The sequence below is a fragment of the Vittaforma corneae genome (genome assembly GCF_000231115.1).
Source record: "Vittaforma corneae ATCC 50505 unplaced genomic scaffold supercont1.6, whole genome shotgun sequence".
NCBI lineage: Eukaryota > Fungi > Microsporidia > Nosematidae > Vittaforma > Vittaforma corneae.
In genome coordinates this window covers 18,162-38,390 of record NW_006889839.1, presented here as the reverse complement: position 1 = coordinate 38,390, position 20,229 = coordinate 18,162, and the positions used below count along the sequence as shown (strand labels likewise).

The 20,229-nt window shown below is 35.2% G+C and overlaps 14 protein-coding genes and 3 non-coding genes across 17 annotated transcripts; 8 read left to right on the top strand and 9 right to left on the bottom strand.

Moving 5' to 3' along the window:
- Positions 1-2,657: 2,657 nt before the first annotated feature.
- On the bottom strand, positions 2,658-3,915 carry VICG_02299. The gene has a single exon (XR_552277.1). It is a non-coding gene; the product is annotated as an 18S ribosomal RNA (ribosomal RNA).
- A 241-nt stretch (positions 3,916-4,156) lies between these two features.
- On the top strand, positions 4,157-4,272 carry VICG_02298. The gene has a single exon (XR_552276.1). It is a non-coding gene; the product is annotated as a 5S ribosomal RNA (ribosomal RNA).
- A 214-nt stretch (positions 4,273-4,486) lies between these two features.
- VICG_00891 (uncharacterized protein) lies at positions 4,487-5,743 on the top strand (the record flags this gene model as incomplete). The annotated part of the gene is made up of 1 exon (XM_007604278.1): positions 4,487-5,743. The coding sequence occupies one exon, from the start codon at positions 4,487-4,489 to the stop codon at positions 5,741-5,743; it is 1,257 nt and encodes a 418-aa protein (XP_007604340.1).
- A 200-nt stretch (positions 5,744-5,943) lies between these two features.
- On the top strand, positions 5,944-6,801 carry VICG_00890 (uncharacterized protein; the record flags this gene model as incomplete). Its single annotated transcript, XM_007604277.1, has 1 exon — positions 5,944-6,801. The coding sequence occupies one exon, from the start codon at positions 5,944-5,946 to the stop codon at positions 6,799-6,801; it is 858 nt and encodes a 285-aa protein (XP_007604339.1).
- Positions 6,802-6,981: 180 nt separating this feature from the next.
- VICG_00889 (uncharacterized protein) lies at positions 6,982-7,977 on the bottom strand (the record flags this gene model as incomplete). The annotated part of the gene is made up of 1 exon (XM_007604276.1): positions 6,982-7,977. One exon carries the CDS (start codon positions 7,975-7,977, stop codon positions 6,982-6,984), a length of 996 nt encoding a protein of 331 aa, XP_007604338.1.
- A 209-nt stretch (positions 7,978-8,186) lies between these two features.
- Positions 8,187-8,897, bottom strand: VICG_00888 (hemolysin III family channel protein; the record flags this gene model as incomplete). Its single annotated transcript, XM_007604275.1, has 1 exon — positions 8,187-8,897. One exon carries the CDS (start codon positions 8,895-8,897, stop codon positions 8,187-8,189), a length of 711 nt encoding a protein of 236 aa, XP_007604337.1.
- A 283-nt stretch (positions 8,898-9,180) lies between these two features.
- Positions 9,181-10,152, top strand: VICG_00887 (uncharacterized protein; the record flags this gene model as incomplete). Its single annotated transcript, XM_007604274.1, has 1 exon — positions 9,181-10,152. The coding sequence occupies one exon, from the start codon at positions 9,181-9,183 to the stop codon at positions 10,150-10,152; it is 972 nt and encodes a 323-aa protein (XP_007604336.1).
- A 406-nt stretch (positions 10,153-10,558) lies between these two features.
- Positions 10,559-11,170, top strand: VICG_00886 (uncharacterized protein; the record flags this gene model as incomplete). The annotated part of the gene is made up of 1 exon (XM_007604273.1): positions 10,559-11,170. The coding sequence occupies one exon, from the start codon at positions 10,559-10,561 to the stop codon at positions 11,168-11,170; it is 612 nt and encodes a 203-aa protein (XP_007604335.1).
- A 288-nt stretch (positions 11,171-11,458) lies between these two features.
- On the top strand, positions 11,459-11,529 carry VICG_02265. Its single transcript has one exon. It is a non-coding gene; the product is annotated as a tRNA-Gly (tRNA).
- Positions 11,530-11,733: 204 nt separating this feature from the next.
- On the top strand, positions 11,734-12,330 carry VICG_00885 (uncharacterized protein; the record flags this gene model as incomplete). Its single annotated transcript, XM_007604272.1, has 1 exon — positions 11,734-12,330. The coding sequence occupies one exon, from the start codon at positions 11,734-11,736 to the stop codon at positions 12,328-12,330; it is 597 nt and encodes a 198-aa protein (XP_007604334.1).
- A 232-nt stretch (positions 12,331-12,562) lies between these two features.
- Positions 12,563-13,612, top strand: VICG_00884 (uncharacterized protein; the record flags this gene model as incomplete). Its single annotated transcript, XM_007604271.1, has 1 exon — positions 12,563-13,612. The coding sequence occupies one exon, from the start codon at positions 12,563-12,565 to the stop codon at positions 13,610-13,612; it is 1,050 nt and encodes a 349-aa protein (XP_007604333.1).
- Positions 13,613-13,765: 153 nt separating this feature from the next.
- VICG_00883 (uncharacterized protein) lies at positions 13,766-14,221 on the bottom strand (the record flags this gene model as incomplete). Its single annotated transcript, XM_007604270.1, has 1 exon — positions 13,766-14,221. One exon carries the CDS (start codon positions 14,219-14,221, stop codon positions 13,766-13,768), a length of 456 nt encoding a protein of 151 aa, XP_007604332.1.
- A 210-nt stretch (positions 14,222-14,431) lies between these two features.
- Positions 14,432-15,553, bottom strand: VICG_00882 (uncharacterized protein; the record flags this gene model as incomplete). Its single annotated transcript, XM_007604269.1, has 1 exon — positions 14,432-15,553. One exon carries the CDS (start codon positions 15,551-15,553, stop codon positions 14,432-14,434), a length of 1,122 nt encoding a protein of 373 aa, XP_007604331.1.
- A 45-nt stretch (positions 15,554-15,598) lies between these two features.
- Positions 15,599-16,009, bottom strand: VICG_00881 (uncharacterized protein; the record flags this gene model as incomplete). Its single annotated transcript, XM_007604268.1, has 1 exon — positions 15,599-16,009. The coding sequence occupies one exon, from the start codon at positions 16,007-16,009 to the stop codon at positions 15,599-15,601; it is 411 nt and encodes a 136-aa protein (XP_007604330.1).
- Positions 16,010-16,287: 278 nt separating this feature from the next.
- On the bottom strand, positions 16,288-17,265 carry VICG_00880 (uncharacterized protein; the record flags this gene model as incomplete). The annotated part of the gene is made up of 1 exon (XM_007604267.1): positions 16,288-17,265. The coding sequence occupies one exon, from the start codon at positions 17,263-17,265 to the stop codon at positions 16,288-16,290; it is 978 nt and encodes a 325-aa protein (XP_007604329.1).
- A 186-nt stretch (positions 17,266-17,451) lies between these two features.
- On the bottom strand, positions 17,452-18,309 carry VICG_00879 (uncharacterized protein; the record flags this gene model as incomplete). The annotated part of the gene is made up of 1 exon (XM_007604266.1): positions 17,452-18,309. One exon carries the CDS (start codon positions 18,307-18,309, stop codon positions 17,452-17,454), a length of 858 nt encoding a protein of 285 aa, XP_007604328.1.
- Positions 18,310-18,419: 110 nt separating this feature from the next.
- VICG_00878 (uncharacterized protein) lies at positions 18,420-19,115 on the bottom strand (the record flags this gene model as incomplete). Its single annotated transcript, XM_007604265.1, has 1 exon — positions 18,420-19,115. The coding sequence occupies one exon, from the start codon at positions 19,113-19,115 to the stop codon at positions 18,420-18,422; it is 696 nt and encodes a 231-aa protein (XP_007604327.1).
- Between the last annotated feature and the right edge of the window lie 1,114 nt (positions 19,116-20,229).

Here is a 20,229-nt window from a genome sequence, read left to right as displayed (position 1 = left end):
ATGAAATCTATATGATCTTGACTAAATCCGAGCAATATAAGCAACCACCTTTCATTTATTTTCGGTTTTGGAATGACATTGTAGATACTAGAGATCTAATTTATATTCTCAAGGATAATTTGAAATTTTAATCTAATTCTATTATTGCTTACAAATTTTTAAACTTTAAATCCTCTAAATTTAGCGCGTTTTCAATCGTCATTTTCATGCACCATTAATATTAATATGTCTTAGCAAGTGAGATCCAATTTAAGTATGGCAATATTTGATGAGTTACCAGAACAACTTCATTTTATGAACACGTTACTGAAATTACTAGGAGACTTTCAGGCTCTTTTTACAAGCAATTACATTTGATTTCACAATATTTTCCTTTATTCGTAAATATTGTAAATAAAATAACATCGTGAAAATGAATCCTCTTATTAGATTATATAAATGTTTGGCTTGATTCACTTTGATTTTAATTAATCGTCATCTCAACTGCGATGAGTGATCAGTTTAAATTTCAATAACCAATCTGGCCGTGCTAAACATTGTTGTATTGGTTTGTGGAAATTTTTATTATATAATATGCAATAAAATATAAATATTGTTCCTAGACACTTTTATCTCAAAAGATTTAATGTTATGTGGAATTTGATCATTTAATTAAAAAGAGCAAGAGTTTTGAATCAAATGATCAATGCGATATCAGAATAAACATAATAGCTAGAAGTATAGAAATTTTCAAGTCCATATTCCCATTAAATACACAATAGTTTATTCAAAGTTGAATATTTTTGTTATATGTATTTCAACGATACCAAATAATTTTTATATGAAAGCTGCTGACAAATGCCAATCAACATATAATTGTCGGTAGAATATGATGGATCTTGAATATAATGTTCATTTAATGAATAAGCTAATATTAAGAATGTGGGTGGTTTTGTGATGACATCTTAGTTATTCTTGATTTTCTGAACTTACATTGTGGTGTTCATTTAAAAATAGCATTATGCTGAGGTCTTCAAGATATAAAAGCACGAATGAATTTTGAGAAAATTTCTTTCAATCAAACTTTATCAATACACGACGATATATTTATGTAAATTAAACTACTTAGCTTATGTTTAATAATATTTTTAAAATAGCAAATTGATGCATTTTAAATGTTCATATATTGTTAACCACCTATCTATATTTAATGCTTAATAATCTATAAAATGTATACAAGCATTTTTAAATTAGACAAACAATCCAGTATCTTTAGCGATGGAGAAGAGAAAACTGAGATAAAAATATGAATAATCGAGCACTGTATATTTATATAAAAGATTTAAAGAAGCTGGGAATGATGGCACGGTAATGACAAATATCATGTATATAATGATATAATCTCAACAAAAGAGAGACGGTAGCAGTGTATAAAGTTAACATGAATTAGGAATGGTTCGAAAGTTCGTGGCATGAAAGTTTAATCATCTACATTCTTGAGAAAACCAGCATGCTCTAATTTAAACAACTTGATATAATTTTTGAAGAAAATACAAAGGATTTGATAGTTTAAAATAGTCAAAACGAACACCATCTAAATATCGTAAGCGTTTGGTATCAGCAAATGAAATGTACAAAGTTAATCGTGATTACTTGTAATTTAGCACAACACAATAAGAACACATTCTTTTCTAATCCATAGGCTGTAATGGGACTAATTTTAAAGATAACTAATTTTACATATTGACCTATTCCATTATCAGATTAAATCATAAAAATCACAATTTAATACCACACAAGCGATACAGGTATTATAAAAGTCTTTGGGATTTTTAGCACATTAATAATACTCCAGAAATATATAAATTAAAATCATACTCAATAAATTTTTTGTTTTAAAAATTAAAAGACCAGATGGAAGAGATTACTATATATAAATAAAGGTGAGAATGTGATTTAATCAAATAAATCTAAGGTGTATATATAATTTTTTAAACCAATCCATTCAATAAATGTGTTCTTTGCGCAAGCATTTACGATTTGGGCAATTTATTTATCCTTGCTGGTTAATTAAAAGTTTTTATTTACTAATTTACTTTAAAATGGAAGGGTTATACAAAATTGTATTTTAAAGGCAGTCCTTAATTCTAAAATCATAATAACGATTACCCCATTTCATTTTGGATAAATAAATTTATTCAATTGACAACTTTTAATGTCTTTTTCATTATCTTTTCGGTTCAAGTCTAAAAGTTCTCAAATGTTTTCTTAAATCAAAAAACTGGCAAGTAATTTTTTTATTAAAACAAAAGTATACTATAGAAAAATAAGTAACACAATAGATTGGTGGAGCTCAATTGCAAGGCCATCCCAATAGTTGTCCCATTGAATAAAAAGATTCATCGAGGCAATAACCTAAAATGCATGTAGAACGGTGGTTAGAACAACTTTATGAAGCAACTACTTTCATGCGCTGAGAGCCAGACCATCAAGAATTGTGTAAGATGCGCACTGCAAGACAAATCAGAAAGAAGTTAAAAAAGATTCTGGATAACATCAACAAATTTTCTAGTATTGATTATATCAAAAGTTAGAGACGGTTGCTTTCAGTGGGATTTCTCTCAGTCTTTATCCAATGAGGCTCGTGGAAAGTGTAAACAGAGCGGCAGAATAGTTTTCAATGATCCTGCGGCTGGTTCACCGACCGCAACCTTGTTACGACTTACATCTTATCTACTTTTCATTATTCAGAGCCTGGACTCTTCATCCTGAAAAACATCTGAGATAGTGACGGGCGGTGTGTACAAGCTACAGGGACTTATTCAATATCCATTGTTGATACACACTTACTAGGAATTCCTCTTTCGTATGTGCCTTACAGCACATAGTCCATCTGAGCACCTTCCTGTCTCTCTCTCTACCTGCTATTGTATTGCGCGTGCAGCCCAGGGCATCTGAGGGCATCTCGGATCTGTTATAGCCTTTTCCTTCCTGTTCCGTGCGGAACATGTCCAAAAGATCTCACTCATTCAACCATTTAAGGTCAAAGTCATCCCATCAATTTCCAACGACCATGCACCACTCCTGTATTGCTCGTTTCTACACAATACTTGGCCCTGGTAAGTTTCCTCGCGTTGAGTCAAATTAAGCCGCACAATCCACTCCTTGTGGTGTAGCTCCGTCAATTTCTTTAATTTTCACCCTTGCGAGCATACTATCCCCAGAGCCCGAACTCTAAGATTTCTCCCTGCCCACTGTGTCCAATGAGCATGTCGGCATCTTTTACTGCTGGAACTACTGCGGTATCTAATCACTTTCGATACTCCAGCCTTCGTCCTTGATCACCGAATGCCTACAAGAACATCGCCTTCGCCTCGCTCAGTCCACCAGGGGTCTTGGCATTTCATCTCTCGCCCTGGTATACTATGTTCCCCATCGGCTCCTCCATCATCGCACTGTGAGACCTCGCATCTCTCTTTGCCCTTCTATGACTACGGACTTTTTAACTGCAGCATCTCTCATACACACTCTTGGAGTCGGTATTACCGCGGCTGCTGGCACCAAACTTGCCCTCCAATTCTCCTATCCCTCTTTACAAGATACTCATCTTCACGTCTCATAACTGCCTCCTGCAAAGAGTGGGCAATTTTCGCGCCTGCTGCCGTCCTTGGACGTGGGAGCAATCTCTCAGGCTCCCTCTCCGGTACAAAACCCTAATTTCCCGTCAACCGTCACTGTCTTGGTAGTCCATTACACTACCAACTAACTGATAGTCCTGCGTCTTATTCTGCCTTCCCTTAGCTACATTTTCACGTAGTTATCTACACAGCCAGACTAAATCATCGCAGTTTTACTGAGCTATTCGTCCCTGATTGCGGAAACATGCATGGCTTAATCTTAGAGACTAGCATCTACGTCAGGCAGAATCAACCTGGTGCACGTGTGTCTTTCTCACGCTCCTCTCCATTCCCCTGTCTGTCAGATTGGAATCTGGCTGGCTGGTGCTTGCTATTTCCACTAATTCACACTGTTTCTGTCCGTGTCGGCTCAAGAGCCCGGCCCGGGACCGAATCCCGCAGGCAAAAGTTTTCACAGACGTGCGCCTCAGCCATCCACATCGCCAAGAGAGAATAATTGGAGAAGACTGCTATGGAGCGGGGGAAGTGGGGAGACATCTACGGCCATATCCGCTGGAAAGCACCGGAACCCATCTGAACTCCGCAGTTAAGTCAGTGCGAGCCGGTCCAAGTACTGAGGTGAGCGATCTCTCGGGAACGGTCGGTGCTGTAGTTTTTGGCTTTTGCTTTTCATTGGTGCTGGTGAGACGGCAATAACTCTTCTTCAGTTGCGCCTTCAATCACAGCTCACTATTGATTTGGGGTTGTGTAATGGAGTTGTGACATCAAAATTGATGGGGATGGCCAGACAATTCAGCAGTATTCAAAGCAGGCCAGTTGCTTTATTTCTACTTCTTTGCATATTAACCATACAGCAACTAACCCTAGGAATGCTTGCAAATTTTTTCAAGAAAAAGACAAGAGAAAGGGACATCAAAACAGACAACCTTGAAGAAATCCAAGAGTTTTTAGCATCACACGACTGTGTCGTTAGCACCCAGAATAAATCTACTGGGTCTACAACTGGTAAATATAGTGTAAACAAAGATGAAAAAATTTTAAGTTATGACCAAAAAACTAACACACAAGCACACAAAAGGATAAAAGCATCGTCAGAAATAACCAATAATAAGCTGCCGGCAAATAAAAGCAGAAAGGCTGGACATGTTCCCGATTCAAAGCAAGAAGTTCTTGAAAATTTTAGTTTCATTTCTAATTCATCTGCCAGTATTGACAAACGGATGCAGGGCTTGATGGATGAACCATTTGTGATTGATAGCAATGTTCAAAGAATGCCCCCAGATAGACACAAACCATTTCTGAACGAAGATTGCACTAATGGCGATATTGACTTCAGAAAGATCCAAGTTATGAATATGGCTACAAGAAACATTGAAATCAAGTACAGCCCATCATCAGCCACGCTCTATCTTCCCAAGAATTTTCGACTGTTATCTACTCTTTACAAGATTCTAGCATCTGTCCATTCATTTAATCAAAGGCGAGGTCTTACCCTAATTTTCATTAAGTATGTCGAGTCTATTGAAAAGCTGTTCAAACACCGAGTGGAAATGGCGTTACTAGAACAGCTAAACTTTATCTGCAATGGGTCGATGGTATTTACGCCAGTAAGGATTCTTGACGAAGGTATTAAGAAGAACACCTTTAAGATTGATGTGAAGGAGGGATTTGACATTGATATTGCACTGTTCAATTACTACTGTGAGCTGTACTATACATGGCTGGAAGAGAACAATATTCAAGGAAGGATATGCAGATTTCACCCTGACTTTATCAAAGAAGAGTGGAGGATTCCACCGAAGCCTTTCCTATTGGAAGTGAAAGTTCCACAGATAGAGGATGATATCAAACAGCTAGCCAGGGACAAGGCCAGCACAATTATTGAAAGAATCAAAGAAAGAGAAAGACAGAGAAAAGAGCAGTTTGTACATGAATGCACAGTGAAAATTGACTATGAAGCCAGGATAGACAGTATTTTTTTGCTTACCAACAAGCAGGCGATGAGGTTGGAGGATTTGATATTCAAAGTGGGGGGTTTTGACTGCAAGGCCAATTTAATGAAGGTGTTTGGTGACAGGTATTTTGTAAAAATGATAGATGGGGAAGAATACGTTGTGAAAAAGTAAATATTTAAATATATCAGATTAGTGTTTTTATATGACATTGTTTATGGTATTTAAACAGGTATTTCACTGCTATTTATTTTAACTGTATAGTACGTAAAAGCACATTTCATAGCCTTATTTAATTATTGAATATGCTTTATCGCGGCTGCTGATATTGTTCAATTTTCACTAACCAAGAAAAAATAAAAATTTTGCCCAGAATGTCTATTGCCAAAGCAGTTGAGCTTGTACAAAGTCCTAAAACTTGTGTATCTATAAAAACAAGAGCGTTATTTTATTTGAGATGCTTAGATACAGAAGAGGCTGCACTTGCGCTTCAAAAATGCATTACAAACACATCGGTTCTGATAGACCACGAAATCGCCTATATTCTCGGACAGATGAAGCAATCAGCAACAATACCATTCCTTTTCAGTTTGGCAAGAAACAAGAACATCAATCCAATTGTAAAGCATGAAGCTATTGAAGCTCTTGGTAACTTTGAAGACCAAAATCTTATACCGCATATTCAACCGTTTTTAAATGATCCTATTTCTATCATCAGCGAATCAGCTGTTTTGGCTATTAGTAAGTTAGAAGAATATAAATCAAATAAAGATTCACTTAGTAGATATTATAGTAGAGATCCAGCGTATCCATTTAAAGGTTCATTTGAAGAAGCCATTAGGTTTTTTAATAGCGATAAAATTGAAGAAAAGTACAAGGCATTGTTTTATTTTAGAGATCTGAATTCAAAGGAAGCCGTAGAAGTTCTAGCAAAAGGTTTCAGAGAATCATCCGACTTGTTGAGACATGAAATAGCTTATGTATTTGGACAGATGGAGAATCCACTAGCTGTAGATGTTCTTATCAACGTATTGGAAGATGAAACGGAGGCAGAAATAGTTCGTCATGAAGCAGCAGAAGCACTGGGCAATATTGGAACAGAAAAAGCACAGCAACATCTTCGAAAATATCTTGATTCGGAGATTACGATTTTAAGAGAAAGTGCTCGTGTGGGCCTAGGAATATATAACAATGATAATAACGATTATGCTGACATTAGCTTACTTAACTAGAAAATACATTTTATGAGGAATCAAATTGATTAAACTCAACTCTGATTTGTACTTGTTAAACTGATTGTTTCTTATTGCATCTAAAAAGCTTAGCATAAAAGCGCTTAGATAAATAGCTATTTGAGTCATAAATAAAGATGCTTTCAATGCAAAATAATACTAAAAATGATTATTATTAATTTATATTTGTTCGTCTTTATTTAGTATTTGATCTACTACAAATATGACTTCTCTAATTTGATGTTCTCTCAACTGCAAAAATGAATAGATCATGGACAAATCATTGAAAGATTTAAAAGATTGACTGTACAGTTTGATTTTCTTAAGTCTCATTCCTTCGTAAAGATCCGAAGACTCCAATTTAAATATATCCTCAAGTTCATTGAAATCATTCACGTTTTTCAATTTCTTTGTGATTTGATCTATTGCAAATTGATCTGCTTCTTCCACCACAGGGATATACTCACATATCCTTTGATCAGACCCACATTCTCCATTAAATGTCAATGAAGAAGATCCTGGTAAGAATAATACCAGTTGGCTTCTTAGCGAAAGGCTTAGATATATGTCTAATATAAACATTTTTATTTCTTCAAAAATGATTTCTCTGAAATATTCAACACTCCTACTTAACTTGTAATACTCTTCATAATATTTTTTCATTACCTGAAGATATACTTTCTGATATTCTCCATCAATGATGTCAATTCCTTCAAAATAACGATATATCCCGGATTCCTTCAAAACAAAAGATCTTAAATCTTCAAAATCCTTACAAAATTCAATACATTTAAGCTGTTCAAAGTATCCCACACTATTCTTTTCAACTACCCAAAAATCCTCATTTTTGTTTTTTTCATCTTCAGAATAGTTTTGTAAAACAGAAAATAAGCAATGAATTTTATGACCATCCAGAAAATATCTAGTAAAAGTATTATCTCCCAGCTCAGATACTTCTTTCTTCAATTCCTTATACAAGATTGTCCTTAAATCATTGATAGTTCTTACCGAGTCACAACTTGGAAAAATTTTGCAAATTTTTAAAACTATATCCTGAAAATTTGAAGTACTTCCAAGAAAATTCTTAATATTAACATTCGAGAGTTCAAAGAATCTTGTGTGAACGTCAGCAAGGACAAACCCAAACTTATTTGCAATATGTTGGAGTGTTGGCATAATTTATTTGATAAAACACAAGCATTTTTAATAAATACAAGACTGAAACACACTCACAACAGTGATGCTTTTTTCTATATTAATTACTGATCTTTTCTGTCTAGAATTGCATTAAGCTTAATCTTCTATTTTAATAACAGATATAGCTCTGAATACAAAATAAGTGGAATAGAATACTTACTTTAATTGTATAGTGTCAAATACATCATTCATTTAATTTTCTCAAAGATTACTGAATAAACGTAATCCTTTGTAATTACAATAGCAAAACAAGTATTGGCAAGAAGAGTGAAAATATGGAAAATTTCATGGTATCCAATTAATTCAGGAACTGGGTTGGGTCTTTCCATTCCGTAGACAATACCACCAACAATGTAGAAAATTCCACCTAGACATACAAAGATCAATTCAAATGTATCAAAATGCGCCATCAGCTTGATAAAAGGAAGAATAATAAGACCATGACAGATATAGCAGATCAGATCAAATATGTCATAGAGCCTACTAAATACGAGGAACCTTGATATTCCTATTAATGATATCCCCCAGGAAAGCTTTATTGCCATCAAAGCAAAACTCATTTCGGTCTTTGGAATGTTATTCAGAAGAACGGACGTCTGTGTCCCACTTATTAAAAGAAATATACAGGAATGGTCCAGGTATCTGAGAAAAAGTTTGGTTTTTGGGTTCCAATCTGGGATGTGATAAAAGCTACTTACCCCAAACTGAAGCATCTGGCTTATCAAATAAATAAGAATCCCCAGGTTGAATTGGTAGAGGTAGGAAGACAGAAGAAAGAGAAGGAGACCAAAGCAAGTAAGTAAAAAAGCAGCACAGTGAATCTTTCCCCGGAGCTTAGGCTTTGGAAGAGAAAAGGTGTTATTTTGAATGTTTAGTCGCAGACTATTTTGAATATTCATGGAGGGTATTAAAAACAACTAGTAAATACTACTAAAATTCTATAATTAAGCATAAAATATGACTTTAGAACATAATAATATTATAAAATATACTGAAATTGTCACACGAACGTTGCAGGATAAAACTGATATGTACTTAGTAAAAATAGACTGACAAAGAAGAAGGTCCATCCAATAGATTGGTACACGTAGATAGTTATCCAAAATACGTATATTGGTCTAAAAATTAATATAGTATCTTTATTTAAGTTTTTTCTAACTCCCACCCCACAGACTATCCAGCATGAAGGTCCAAGAAATTTTTGACATCGCATATTCAGTAAATTTGGCAGGATTGGACAACGAATATCAGCTAGTACGGACATTCTTTATGAGAAGCGGTGTACGATTGTCATACAATGAGATAGTCGAGTTATACCGAGAGATTCTCCGAGTTGTGAATTCGATGGGATACTCCGATCCTCTTGATTTTCTGAAAGACTTCTTTCCCGAAAAGGAGTTTAGGAAGGTTCGGGTATTTAGGAAGAACATAAACAGGAGAATTAAACTAGAAAGAACCCCAACTCAACAGCCAGTAAATACTGTGGAGAAAAAGTCTCAGATTAGCTCCACCCAGGTAAGTCCTGAGGAACCTAAAAAAGCCAGAATACAAAACCTAAAGAGTGATATGACAGAGAAGGAGGCAGTATCAAGGCCTATTAAAATCAAAAAGGAAGTGTTTGATGGAAGAGTAGGCAGTGGAGAATTGAACGTTGAAATGTCTCAAAAGGATAAAAATAAGGTAATGAAGTATAAAAGGACTTCAAAAAGGTTCAAGGACATGGACCAAAAAGAAAAAGAGGCTGACAACAAATTTGATTATTTTATGTATCGATCAAAGCTAGATGAGAAATCCAAGATGTATTTGGACAACAGACAGTTACTAAATGACAATCCATTTATAAGTAATATATACAATGATATTGATCTTGAATTCAGAGAAGTAATGTATAGAATATACAAACACAACCGTTCACAAATTAAAGACAAGTCCAAATATGCAATTGAAATGGAGTTTCTAGAAAACTACTTTGCAAAGAAATTGAACATTTCCAAACAGGAAGAGGATTCATCAAGGAAATTATCAAATGCAATAGCATATTTAATGAGGAAGCTTCAAAATAAGATATTTGAAGTGGAGGATGACGAGACGGTTGAGTTAATGCTATATTTCAAGACAAGGCTGTGTGCGTTTTACAACTACTACAGAAAATAGACTAGACAGTCTTTAGTGTATGGAATTATCGTGTATGTTTTGAGTATAAAATTAACGGTAAAACTTAAATAAATTGCATAAAAAGTCTCTTTAAAAACTGTACTGTCACATATTCTTACTTTTAATATGCTTTCTTATTATTTTTATATAATGTACAGATTTTAGAATATGCTATCTTTTATATTTATTTTATTAGTCCGAGCACTACAATACAAGGGTGAGCTAATACGGAGACAGTACTTGGCAAAGAGCTTATTGATTGGAGCATTGTTTATGCCCAACTACTATTTACACACCAACACCTCCATGAAAATACAATGCACACAAGTGTATAGGCAATATTGGTGTTACCGCCAACACACACTCATGCTCTACTTTCTCTTTTTCTTTTATGACTCCCCCTTGAATGGACAAAAATCCAAAAAAGTCTGAAGATCTCTCTCCTGAGGAGATGTGGAAGAAAGTTAGTCAGCAACTCAGTTCGAAGAAGTATGAAAGTGCATCCAAACTTGCATATACAACAATGTTTGATCTCAGTAGTATTTCGGCTGAGATTCAGAAAATAAAGGCAGAGAAACGAAGGACATTAGAAAAACTAGAAAAAATAGAAATAGAAAATTCCATGTTAAACAAACCTTACTTTAAGCAAATAGAACCGATGTATCCAATAAGGAAGAGGTGCAAGGTACCTGCCTTCTTTCCCAAGCATTCTTTTATGCATTTTAACAATCCAAATTTTTATAAAAGATTTGACTTAGATACCCTCTTCTTTATATTTTACTATTTCAAGGGTCATATACAGCAGACGTACGCTGCAATCCGACTGAAGCACTATGCTTGGAGATACCATTTGAAATATAAAATGTGGTTTCAAAGATTAGATGAGCCTAAGCTTATTACAAGTGAATATGAAAAGGGTGAGTTTCTGTTCTTCGACTATGAAACAGCATGGAATTTTATGAAGAAGAACGATTTTGTGTTTGAGTACTTCTACTTGGAACACCACGACTATCATTGAAGATAGACTAATATTAGAATATAAAGAGCAGTGTTATAGAACTACAATAATAATATAGAATATTAAATAGAGAGCATTATTAATAATAAATGAGTTTATAGTAAATCATGTCATAAGCTTAACCATTGTGCACTTTAAAATACTTGTAAAGATTTTGAAATATACGTCAAATCTTTCAACAGAGCATATAAAATGTGTTTATATTAGAATTGTTGATTTAAACAAAATATAAGATCAATCTAGCTTTGAATATATTGAAAATATATTACAACACATAGATGCTTATAAGCGTCATTGGTTTAGTGGTATAATGGCGGGTTGCCATCCTGTCGACACGGGTTCGATTCCCGTATGACGCATTTGTTTTGTTCACAAACTGATAATGAACTGTCTCGTAAATCAATTAATGACATTTAGAAAAGCTTATTTGTAGAAGTTTATTAATTATCAAGAAAACTAATCACAGCCGGTAAAACAGAAATTAAAACCCAGATGATCCAAACAGGTAAGTTCACTTTTCCGTACTTGCCACCCTTCAAATAAAGACACATAAAAATAGAGGAATGACCAATCAACACAATGAATCAACTATGAATAATATCTACTTGAAAGCCAGCCATGCTTTGGCCAGTATTTCCTTGGACACATTCTTCAATCTTAATCCAACTCCTTCCGTAAGACGATATCCAAACATCGAGTCTTTCAAGCATGGATTTGTTGCATTAAATGAAAAGCTGTACAAGGAAGCGAAAAAGAAACAAATAAACCAAGAGGAGGATGGATGTTCAGAAAGTCCCAGACTGAGGAGAAACCATTTACTAGTCCTGGAGGACAGACCAGTCAGTCGCAAACTGAAATGTAAGATTGGGAGGAGTGCCATGAGGTATTTGCACTCACACAGTATTATAAAGCTGTTCAATGGATTCTTCTGTCTCTTTGAGTACCATCACAGAGTGTTTGAAGTCCATCCTTACATATTCCAACAGTACTTTAGTACTATTTTTACTGTTTTTGCCTCAATGAAAAAGACCAAGCTTGAGAACGTGTTTAGAGAAGTGTGTGGCAGTCCAAGAATGCAAGAGTTTTATGAAGATCTGTACAAAAGCTGGGAGGAAGAAATGAACAACAATGAAAAGGAGATTTTACTGCAGAAGAAATAAATGATAGAGCCATATCAAAATCAACTGTGTTTTAGCAGGACTTTGTGACTATTTCAAGTAGACCACTTCCAGTTTATTATCACATAAAATAGTATATTGAATATTAAATTACTATTACACCTCCTCTTATGCAGCCCTGCATTTATGGTTGGAGAGCCCCACTTCAAAGCATTGGCATTTATGCTTTCTTTTTTGTTCAAAGCTTTTTGGTAAAATTTTTTGTACCCAGAAAATGAACGAGGAGTTACCGTTTGAACATAAACCATCAAAAGAGCCCATCAGTCTATCAGAACCGACAACTTTTGAAGTACTCTGGAATGCTGCTTCTGAAATATTAAAAAGTCTAGGCAACTTTCTTTATAGTTTATACCCTTTTATTTTGAGCCTTAAAGAGGATCTCCAAAAATTCTTCCAAGAGTACTATAAACTACTAAAAGACCAGTACAACAATTACAAAAGCTATTTAAATGAAGACAATAGAAAGGAGTTTGCCGAGGCTATACTCAGAAAAGAGCCAAAGCCAAGCTACCATGACTATTTACCAGAACCATTTGTCTCTCTCAGTGGTGTAATCTTCCTTTTCTTCTTCGTTTCATATTTCTTTTCTTACGTTTGGTATAATACTTGGATAGACGCAGTCGTTCGCATTTCCTACCCCATGTTCTCTACTCCTTTGATCTTTTTACTAATTGGCGATGCTCTCGAAGAATTCTACCTCAGAAATGAAAATATTAGTTACATGTCATGCACCATTCTAAATGGATCATTCAAGTTTAGACTCTGCGTTATACTTCATCTGATTAGTCTATGCTTATACGTTGGAAAGTTTGGACAGGCAGGTAATCTAAGAAAGATGTATTTTATACCTAATTGCTTCATTCTTTGCTATGTCTTATACCTGTATTATAGCTTGTATCTTGTTAGCTTGTTTGACAGACGCGGTTATATTACAATACTATTCTTATTCCAGCACAATACAACACGTCTAAATCTATTACAAGCCGTGGTCATATTTGGTGCGATACTTCTTGTCATGGTTATGGGCAGAGTTATAACGAATTTCCTGTTGATCCCCTATATTAATATATGCAGGGACAATTCAAAAGCCAATGCCGAGGCCGAACATAAAGAAAAAGAAAACAAGGATAAAAAGGACAAGGAGGACAAGGAAAAACTCAAAATTGACCAAGACAAAGTTAAGAAGGCAAGGAAAGCAAGCGAAGACAATGTGACGGAGTTCTTAGAAAGACTAAAAAAGCAGTCTGACAACAAGGAAAAATAAGCATAGCAAACAGCATTTTGACAAGTAAACTAGCCCCTTCCACTCTATAGAATATCCACATAGTTTTTTATGCTAAGACTTAGACCAGGCCTCAAGTCTTATTTGTTTATGCCAAATGCGTTCTTTTCAGAATATGAGCTTTTAAATAAATTCTTATTTATTTTTATAATATAAGTCTCTATCAAAATGGATTATTGCTGGAACGTCCTTCCCAAACCAAAGTTCAACTTCTCTTTCGACGTTTTCAACCTCATCAGTACCGTGTATGACGTTCTTGCCAATGTACAGTCCATAATCTCCACGTATGGTTCCTATAGCAGCCTGCAGTGGGTTGGTGACACCAATCAGGTCTCTAACTATTTTTACTGCATTGTCACCTTCCCAGACCATGGCAACAACCTGTCCTGTCTGCATGTACTCGATCAGTTCGTTGAAGATCTCAACTTTATGTTTGAGTGCTGCATAATGTTCTCTAAGAATATCCTCCGTGGGGATAAGGACCTTCGCCTGTACAAGGTATAGCCCCTTCTTCTCAAACCTTGAGATAATCTCACCAACCAATCTTTTCTTTACTCCATCTGGCTTTACGATGACAAAGGTTCTTTCCATGGGATAAAAATTTTAGAGCAACATCAAAAATTAAAAAAGAGTTAATTTAAGCGTACAAAAATGCTTATTATGAATTGATTACTATTGGAATCTTTCAACAGTTCCAAATCAGAGCTGGTATCCTTTCAAAAGTGGATGGCTTTTTAAATTCATGCATTTTAAACACTTTGTCACATCGTTCAACAATATTAATTTATTTTAATTATACATTTATGTTCTGAGTGCCTTTTCTAGCCTGGTTAAAATGTTGTTTGTCCTGTTAACTTCATAGATGGAGGCCTTTTCCTTTTGCACATCATTTTGTGATCTTTTCCTTGCTGGCACGTAATTGGTTTTAACCATTGAAAATCCTGAAATACCACCTCTGGGCAGTGTGGTTCTAGCCATCATTGGATTTGCTGGGGTTTCCAACAGTCTTTTACATTCCTCAGGCAACACGTCAAGTCTTCCCAAGTTTCTATTTAATAAATCTCTACACTGATGTTCCATATTAGCCTTCATTTGATTTTGGGGATTGTACAATGAATTGATGTCTTTTAAATGCACTTCTCTTAGATTTTCTGGGAATACTCGTTCTATCTTCTCTGCATATTCAACGGATTCTGTCAGATCTTCTTCAGACTTGCTTGGGCGCTTCTTTTTCTTATCTTTTTTGTCTGGCTTACTATTTTCTCGTTTAAACTTAGATTTACTATTCTCTCTATCAAATTTGTTTTCTTCATTTTCCTCACTTGAGCTTTCCTCCTTTTCTCCTTCTATTGTATCTTCTTCCATAGGACGTCCCTTTGGATTTAGCCTATTCATTACTTCTTCAACCTCAACAAGCTTAAATACCTGTCTTTTACTTTGCCTACATTCAGCCAGAATAAAGGACTTTTCAAAATACGTTACGCACAGATTCCCGTCGTTCTTCAGTACAAATGTTTGTTTGTTTCGATCTATCGTATTTACTTTAATGTCAAGGAACTTGGAATCAAGAACATTAGAATCGCTTTCAATCTCGTCCATCCTCTTTCCTGCAATTCCTGGTCTTCTCAATGGATTTGCCTCCACTTTCATTTCACTTTTATAGTGTAGAAGATTTTTAGGCTTATGGCACATTGATTTAGACCCGTCACATTCTTCCTCATCTGTTCTATGCTGATTTTTAGACATAGCTTTATTGGACAATACAGTAGGATACTCTGTTTCTTCGTAAGCTATGCTATCTTCTAGTCCCTTCATAGATCCAAGCCCAATATTCGATGCTGGCATTCTTTGATGTAATGACAGCTTGTCGGTATGCTTCTTTTCAATCAAGCCTTTTCTTGTACTCATAATATCATCTCGCATTATATCAGTTTTTAGTTCACCACTTTTATTATATCACTTTTAATATTAGTCACTGTTATCAGTGCCTATTGTATCTTCCTTTATTTCAGTGTCCCTTTTCTTTATAAGATCGTCCCACTTCAAAACCTTTATTTTCCGAAGTGAGGCATTTTCCTCTGGGTCTGCTAATCCAGTGTTCTGTGTGAAATACTGCACTGTATTTATACTTGCAGGGCCTAGCTTTAGCTTTACATTGTCATTATCATATATAAATCCATAGTAGCTGCCTTTTGTGTAGAAAAATATCTTTCTTGAGTGGAGTACCACGTAGAAATTTGTAATATTCAGTGTATCAACCTTTTGAATTTTCAAATTAGACTCAGAATTCATTATAAACATGTCCTTCTGTTTTTCATAGACCTGATCTAAGGTTAACAGCCTGAATCCAAAGATCGTTGTAATTAATAATAAGATCATGGTGTTTATATTTGAACTATATTTATTTTATGATTTAGATATGAAACACACACGAAACACCAACTAATCAAAAGGGAGTATTATTCATTTTAAATCTATTGAATATTTTAGTCTTCTTCAAGATTATTGGATCAATATCAAAAGTAAATTAGCATTAACAATGATGATAATATGTAAAACAGCACAATTACAACAAGAATATAGCGGCACGATTAATAGTCACGCATAGACAATAAAAATATGGTCTTTTCTATTGAAACAGTGCATTTAATTAATATTTATTTGATTAGTCCTGGAATAGTATTCACAATAATCATCTTCAAGAATGTCTTCGTATATACCCCTGTATAACCTTTACTCCAATCGTCACCAACGGCGAATATAAAATACTTACCATCATTTGAAAATTCACCAGCAGTAATAGGCGCACCAAATTCATTTGAACAGAGTTTTGATCTATTTTCTCTATCAAACCAAACTAAAGATCCGTCGGATCCACCAGTAACTATCAACCTTGAGTCATTCGGAAGGAAACGTACAACATTTACTGCATAGAGCTTGCCATCAACCCTGTGGCATCTAAAAACCATCTTCTTAGCTGGAAAATTCCTCGAAAATGTCTCCACTTTAGCCTCTATTCCACCAACAGCAAAAGAATCTTGATCCTTATGGGGAGCAACAGACCTGATTGAGTAGTTGAATCTAGTAGGAAACACGACAGGCTGGTTTATGTTATTCATATCGTAGACAACAACCGTCTTATCACCAAGAGCAACAACAAGAATAGATTCCTTTAAATCCATGGCATATACCTTTGAAGAAAGGGTGATGGTATGAAATGGCGAGGAACTCTTTAGATCCCAGAATTTAAGAGTGTTGTCGAAAGACCCTGTTATAATAAACTGGTTGTTGTAGTTCTGAATGGATTTAATGGCAGAATCATGCGCCTTAACGGTATTATTTGGATCAACAGCAACGAGACTCCCGTCGGAAAGACCAGCCAAAAGCATGTTATTAAAAAAGCAACATGAAAGCACAGGCTTGCCGAGGGAATAACTCTTTTCTAAAGTACAATTGGATCCTGGAGAAGAGTAAAATGGAAGCCTGTAAAGCTTTACTGACCCATCCCAGGAAGCTGCTGCCACGTGTGTATTCTCAAAATTAAAGCCAATACAGCTTATTGTGTCTACAGGGCAGTCTGGAAGATCTATTGCTTTGGCGTCATTTTTCTGAATGAAGCTTTTGGTGGTGTACATGGGTGAGCAAAAAACAGAAGAGAAAAACATAAAAGAGCTGTGTAAAACAGTGGGGAGTAGAAATGGCAAATAGGATGGCATAGAACAGGAATATAGAAAGATTTCTGTATGAAAAGTGCCAGAAAAACAGTAATGCAACGCGATATTAAAGGGAAAGTATTTTCAAGTTTATTGAATAAACGGCAATCATTCCAATACAACCCTGCCATTCTTCAGTTTAGGTAATTCTTGAACATATTCCTCAGTCAATATAAGATAGTTTAGATTAGGAAATACCTTGTTGATATTGTCTATTTTCACGATTTTAACATTTTTCAGTGAAAGTTCAGCAATATTAACTGTCTTAAATACATCATTCATTATTTTATACTCCAAAAAGTCAATATTTGCAAGAGGGTTTGAATCCAAAACAACAGTTCTCAATTGTCCAAACCCAGAAAAATCAGGAAATTTAAAAATGTCGTTATTTTCTAAAATTAGAGTCTTTAAATTAGGCAGAGCTCTGAGAGACTCAATGTTCCTATTAAGCTTGGTTGAGCTTAAGTTTAGCCAATTCAACTGGTCAAAAAACATTAGAGCTTTAATGGGAATTCTAGAAAGATAAAATCCAGAAAGGTCCAATTGGGCAACATTTTTATACTTTTGCAGATATGCCTGAAGACATGCTAGCTTGTTCCTCATGCTCTCTGTAACGCCTTCTAGGCTTTTGCCTGTTAGTGATTCAACACTCTGAGCGATAGAAGTGACAACATCCTGTGGAACACCTCGAGTTGTATTCCAAGCGTTCATGACAAAGATATCGAGCAGATCATTCTTGTAGTACTGCAGTATGCTTTTCTGCTCTGTTGATAGCTCTTCTTTTTTTAGATATTCTTCAATCTTCGGAGAGATCTCCGATCTGAACTTCAAAAAGTCGGGATCTTTAATTAGAATGAGCGGAGTTAGAGTGTTTGAGATGTACAAAAGGAAAGCTAAGGTAAAGAGAATGACTGTGATGAAAACACATGACAGACAGGCACTTTTACATATCAATCGTGGTAGCATTTCTCAGTTGAGGGGATATTATCAAAATACTTTTTATAAAGACGACAAAGAAGTAACTGAAGATGAAGTGTGGCACGGATTGAGGCAAATTTTAGATAAAGAGAATTTATTTATTGTTCAAGACGATACCCAGGGCTATTCTTTAAAAATCCAAAGTACACTCTGAAAAAGTCTATGTAAAGAACAGACTGGATTAATGAAGTAACGACCAAGAGCGTATCAACCTTCCTCGTACTAAGCATTCCAAACACAAAATAAACCAGGTAGCTAAGCCTGTACAATCCGAGAAGAGTTATATATACTGCAGTGAGCTTTTCACACTCACCTGAGTCCTGGGTCACCACTAGTTGGGGGAGAATTGCCAGTGATTCTAAGATTAAGGAACAGGTATAAAGGTATTCCTTAATGTATCCAAAGAAGTCAAAAAATATGCTATCTGTCTCATCCTTGAAAAAGAGGGAGAGAAGCATAGAAACAACAAGGAATATTGGGATATTGAAAGTGTCGTACTTCTTAGAGTAGGAAAACTTAAGTCTACCGTAGAACAGGGAGATAAGGTACGCTTGAAAAGAAATATAAACTACCTTCATAAAGGAGTTGTATACGGTAAGTTTCTTCCATGTTCCATGCGGAGAGAGAAGATCGAGGTATCTAAAAACGTAGACAAAGAGATAGAGTATTTGTGTCTTGAGGGAGATTCCACTAAGACTATTAGTATTTTGAATTTTTCTGGTTAGTGCAAGTCTGCTTGACGTGGCTAGGAAGTCACCAAGGAATCTAAAAAATACGGAAGAGAAAAGAGACATGGGGGAGGTAAAAAGAAAGGATAAATATAGAACTGTGAAAATAGTCTGGAAAGGGAGTGGTGTTTATTAACGAACAGAAGGTAAACCAGCGACATAACTAATGGTATTGCAAAGCACTTGAAGAAACACTGATTCTTGGTTGAAAGGCTTGATGCTTTCCAGCAAACAGCTGAAATATTAAAAACTTTGGCATTATTCCGACATTTGATTGAAATAGTCTACAACTAAGTATTCTTTTAATTAAAAGTGCTCTGTTAAAACAAAGCCTTAGCAGCAATATTCGATACCCAATATGAAAAACTAAATATCAAGTATCAGTTCAAAAAAGCACCAAAGTGAACAACCCATCATCAGACATGCTACCTTGTTGATATTCAGCCACTCCGTGTCATATCTATGAAACAAATCAATATTTCATCATGCCATCTGGCCAGTAAATCCGTCAACCTTGCACAAGGCGTTTAATAAAAGGACTACTTTTATTCTCACAGTAGTTTAATATACCTCATCAATGCCGTTTCCTATCACGTACCTGGCACAACAGACAGCAGAGAAATGCATCAAATTTTCTAGGGGTGATACCATAAACCTATTGTTGGATAACTCAAATTATCTTTGAGGACTGGAAACTCATCATAATTCCAGCACTATACACCTGCACACTTCTTATGAATGGTGGCTATCTGCCGTCCAAGTTACTATGTAAAAAAGCTGTCTGTGTCGCTACTAGGTTTTCAAATAATTTTAGAGATTGTCTTAATAGCTTCATCTCACCTTACTCTACTAGAGTAAGAAGCTTTGCTGGATGGCTGTCTGAACATTATGCACAGACAATAATGTCGTTATGGAAATGCAGTACAAGAATATTGGTTTTTGACATATTGATATTTGCACACTCACAATAAAGCAATCAACAAAGTTAATCTATTTAATTTTGAAAACAAGGAAGAGATTAATTTGAATACATAACTGGCAATGGTCATTAGTTTCATACTAGTCATTACGTTTTGTCTTCCCATGTTTTCATGCTATTTTGAACTACAAAGTCTTAACTGACAATTCCTATTTCCCAGTGCCAATAAACATGCTCTCTTTGATCATATTTTCAATTGTA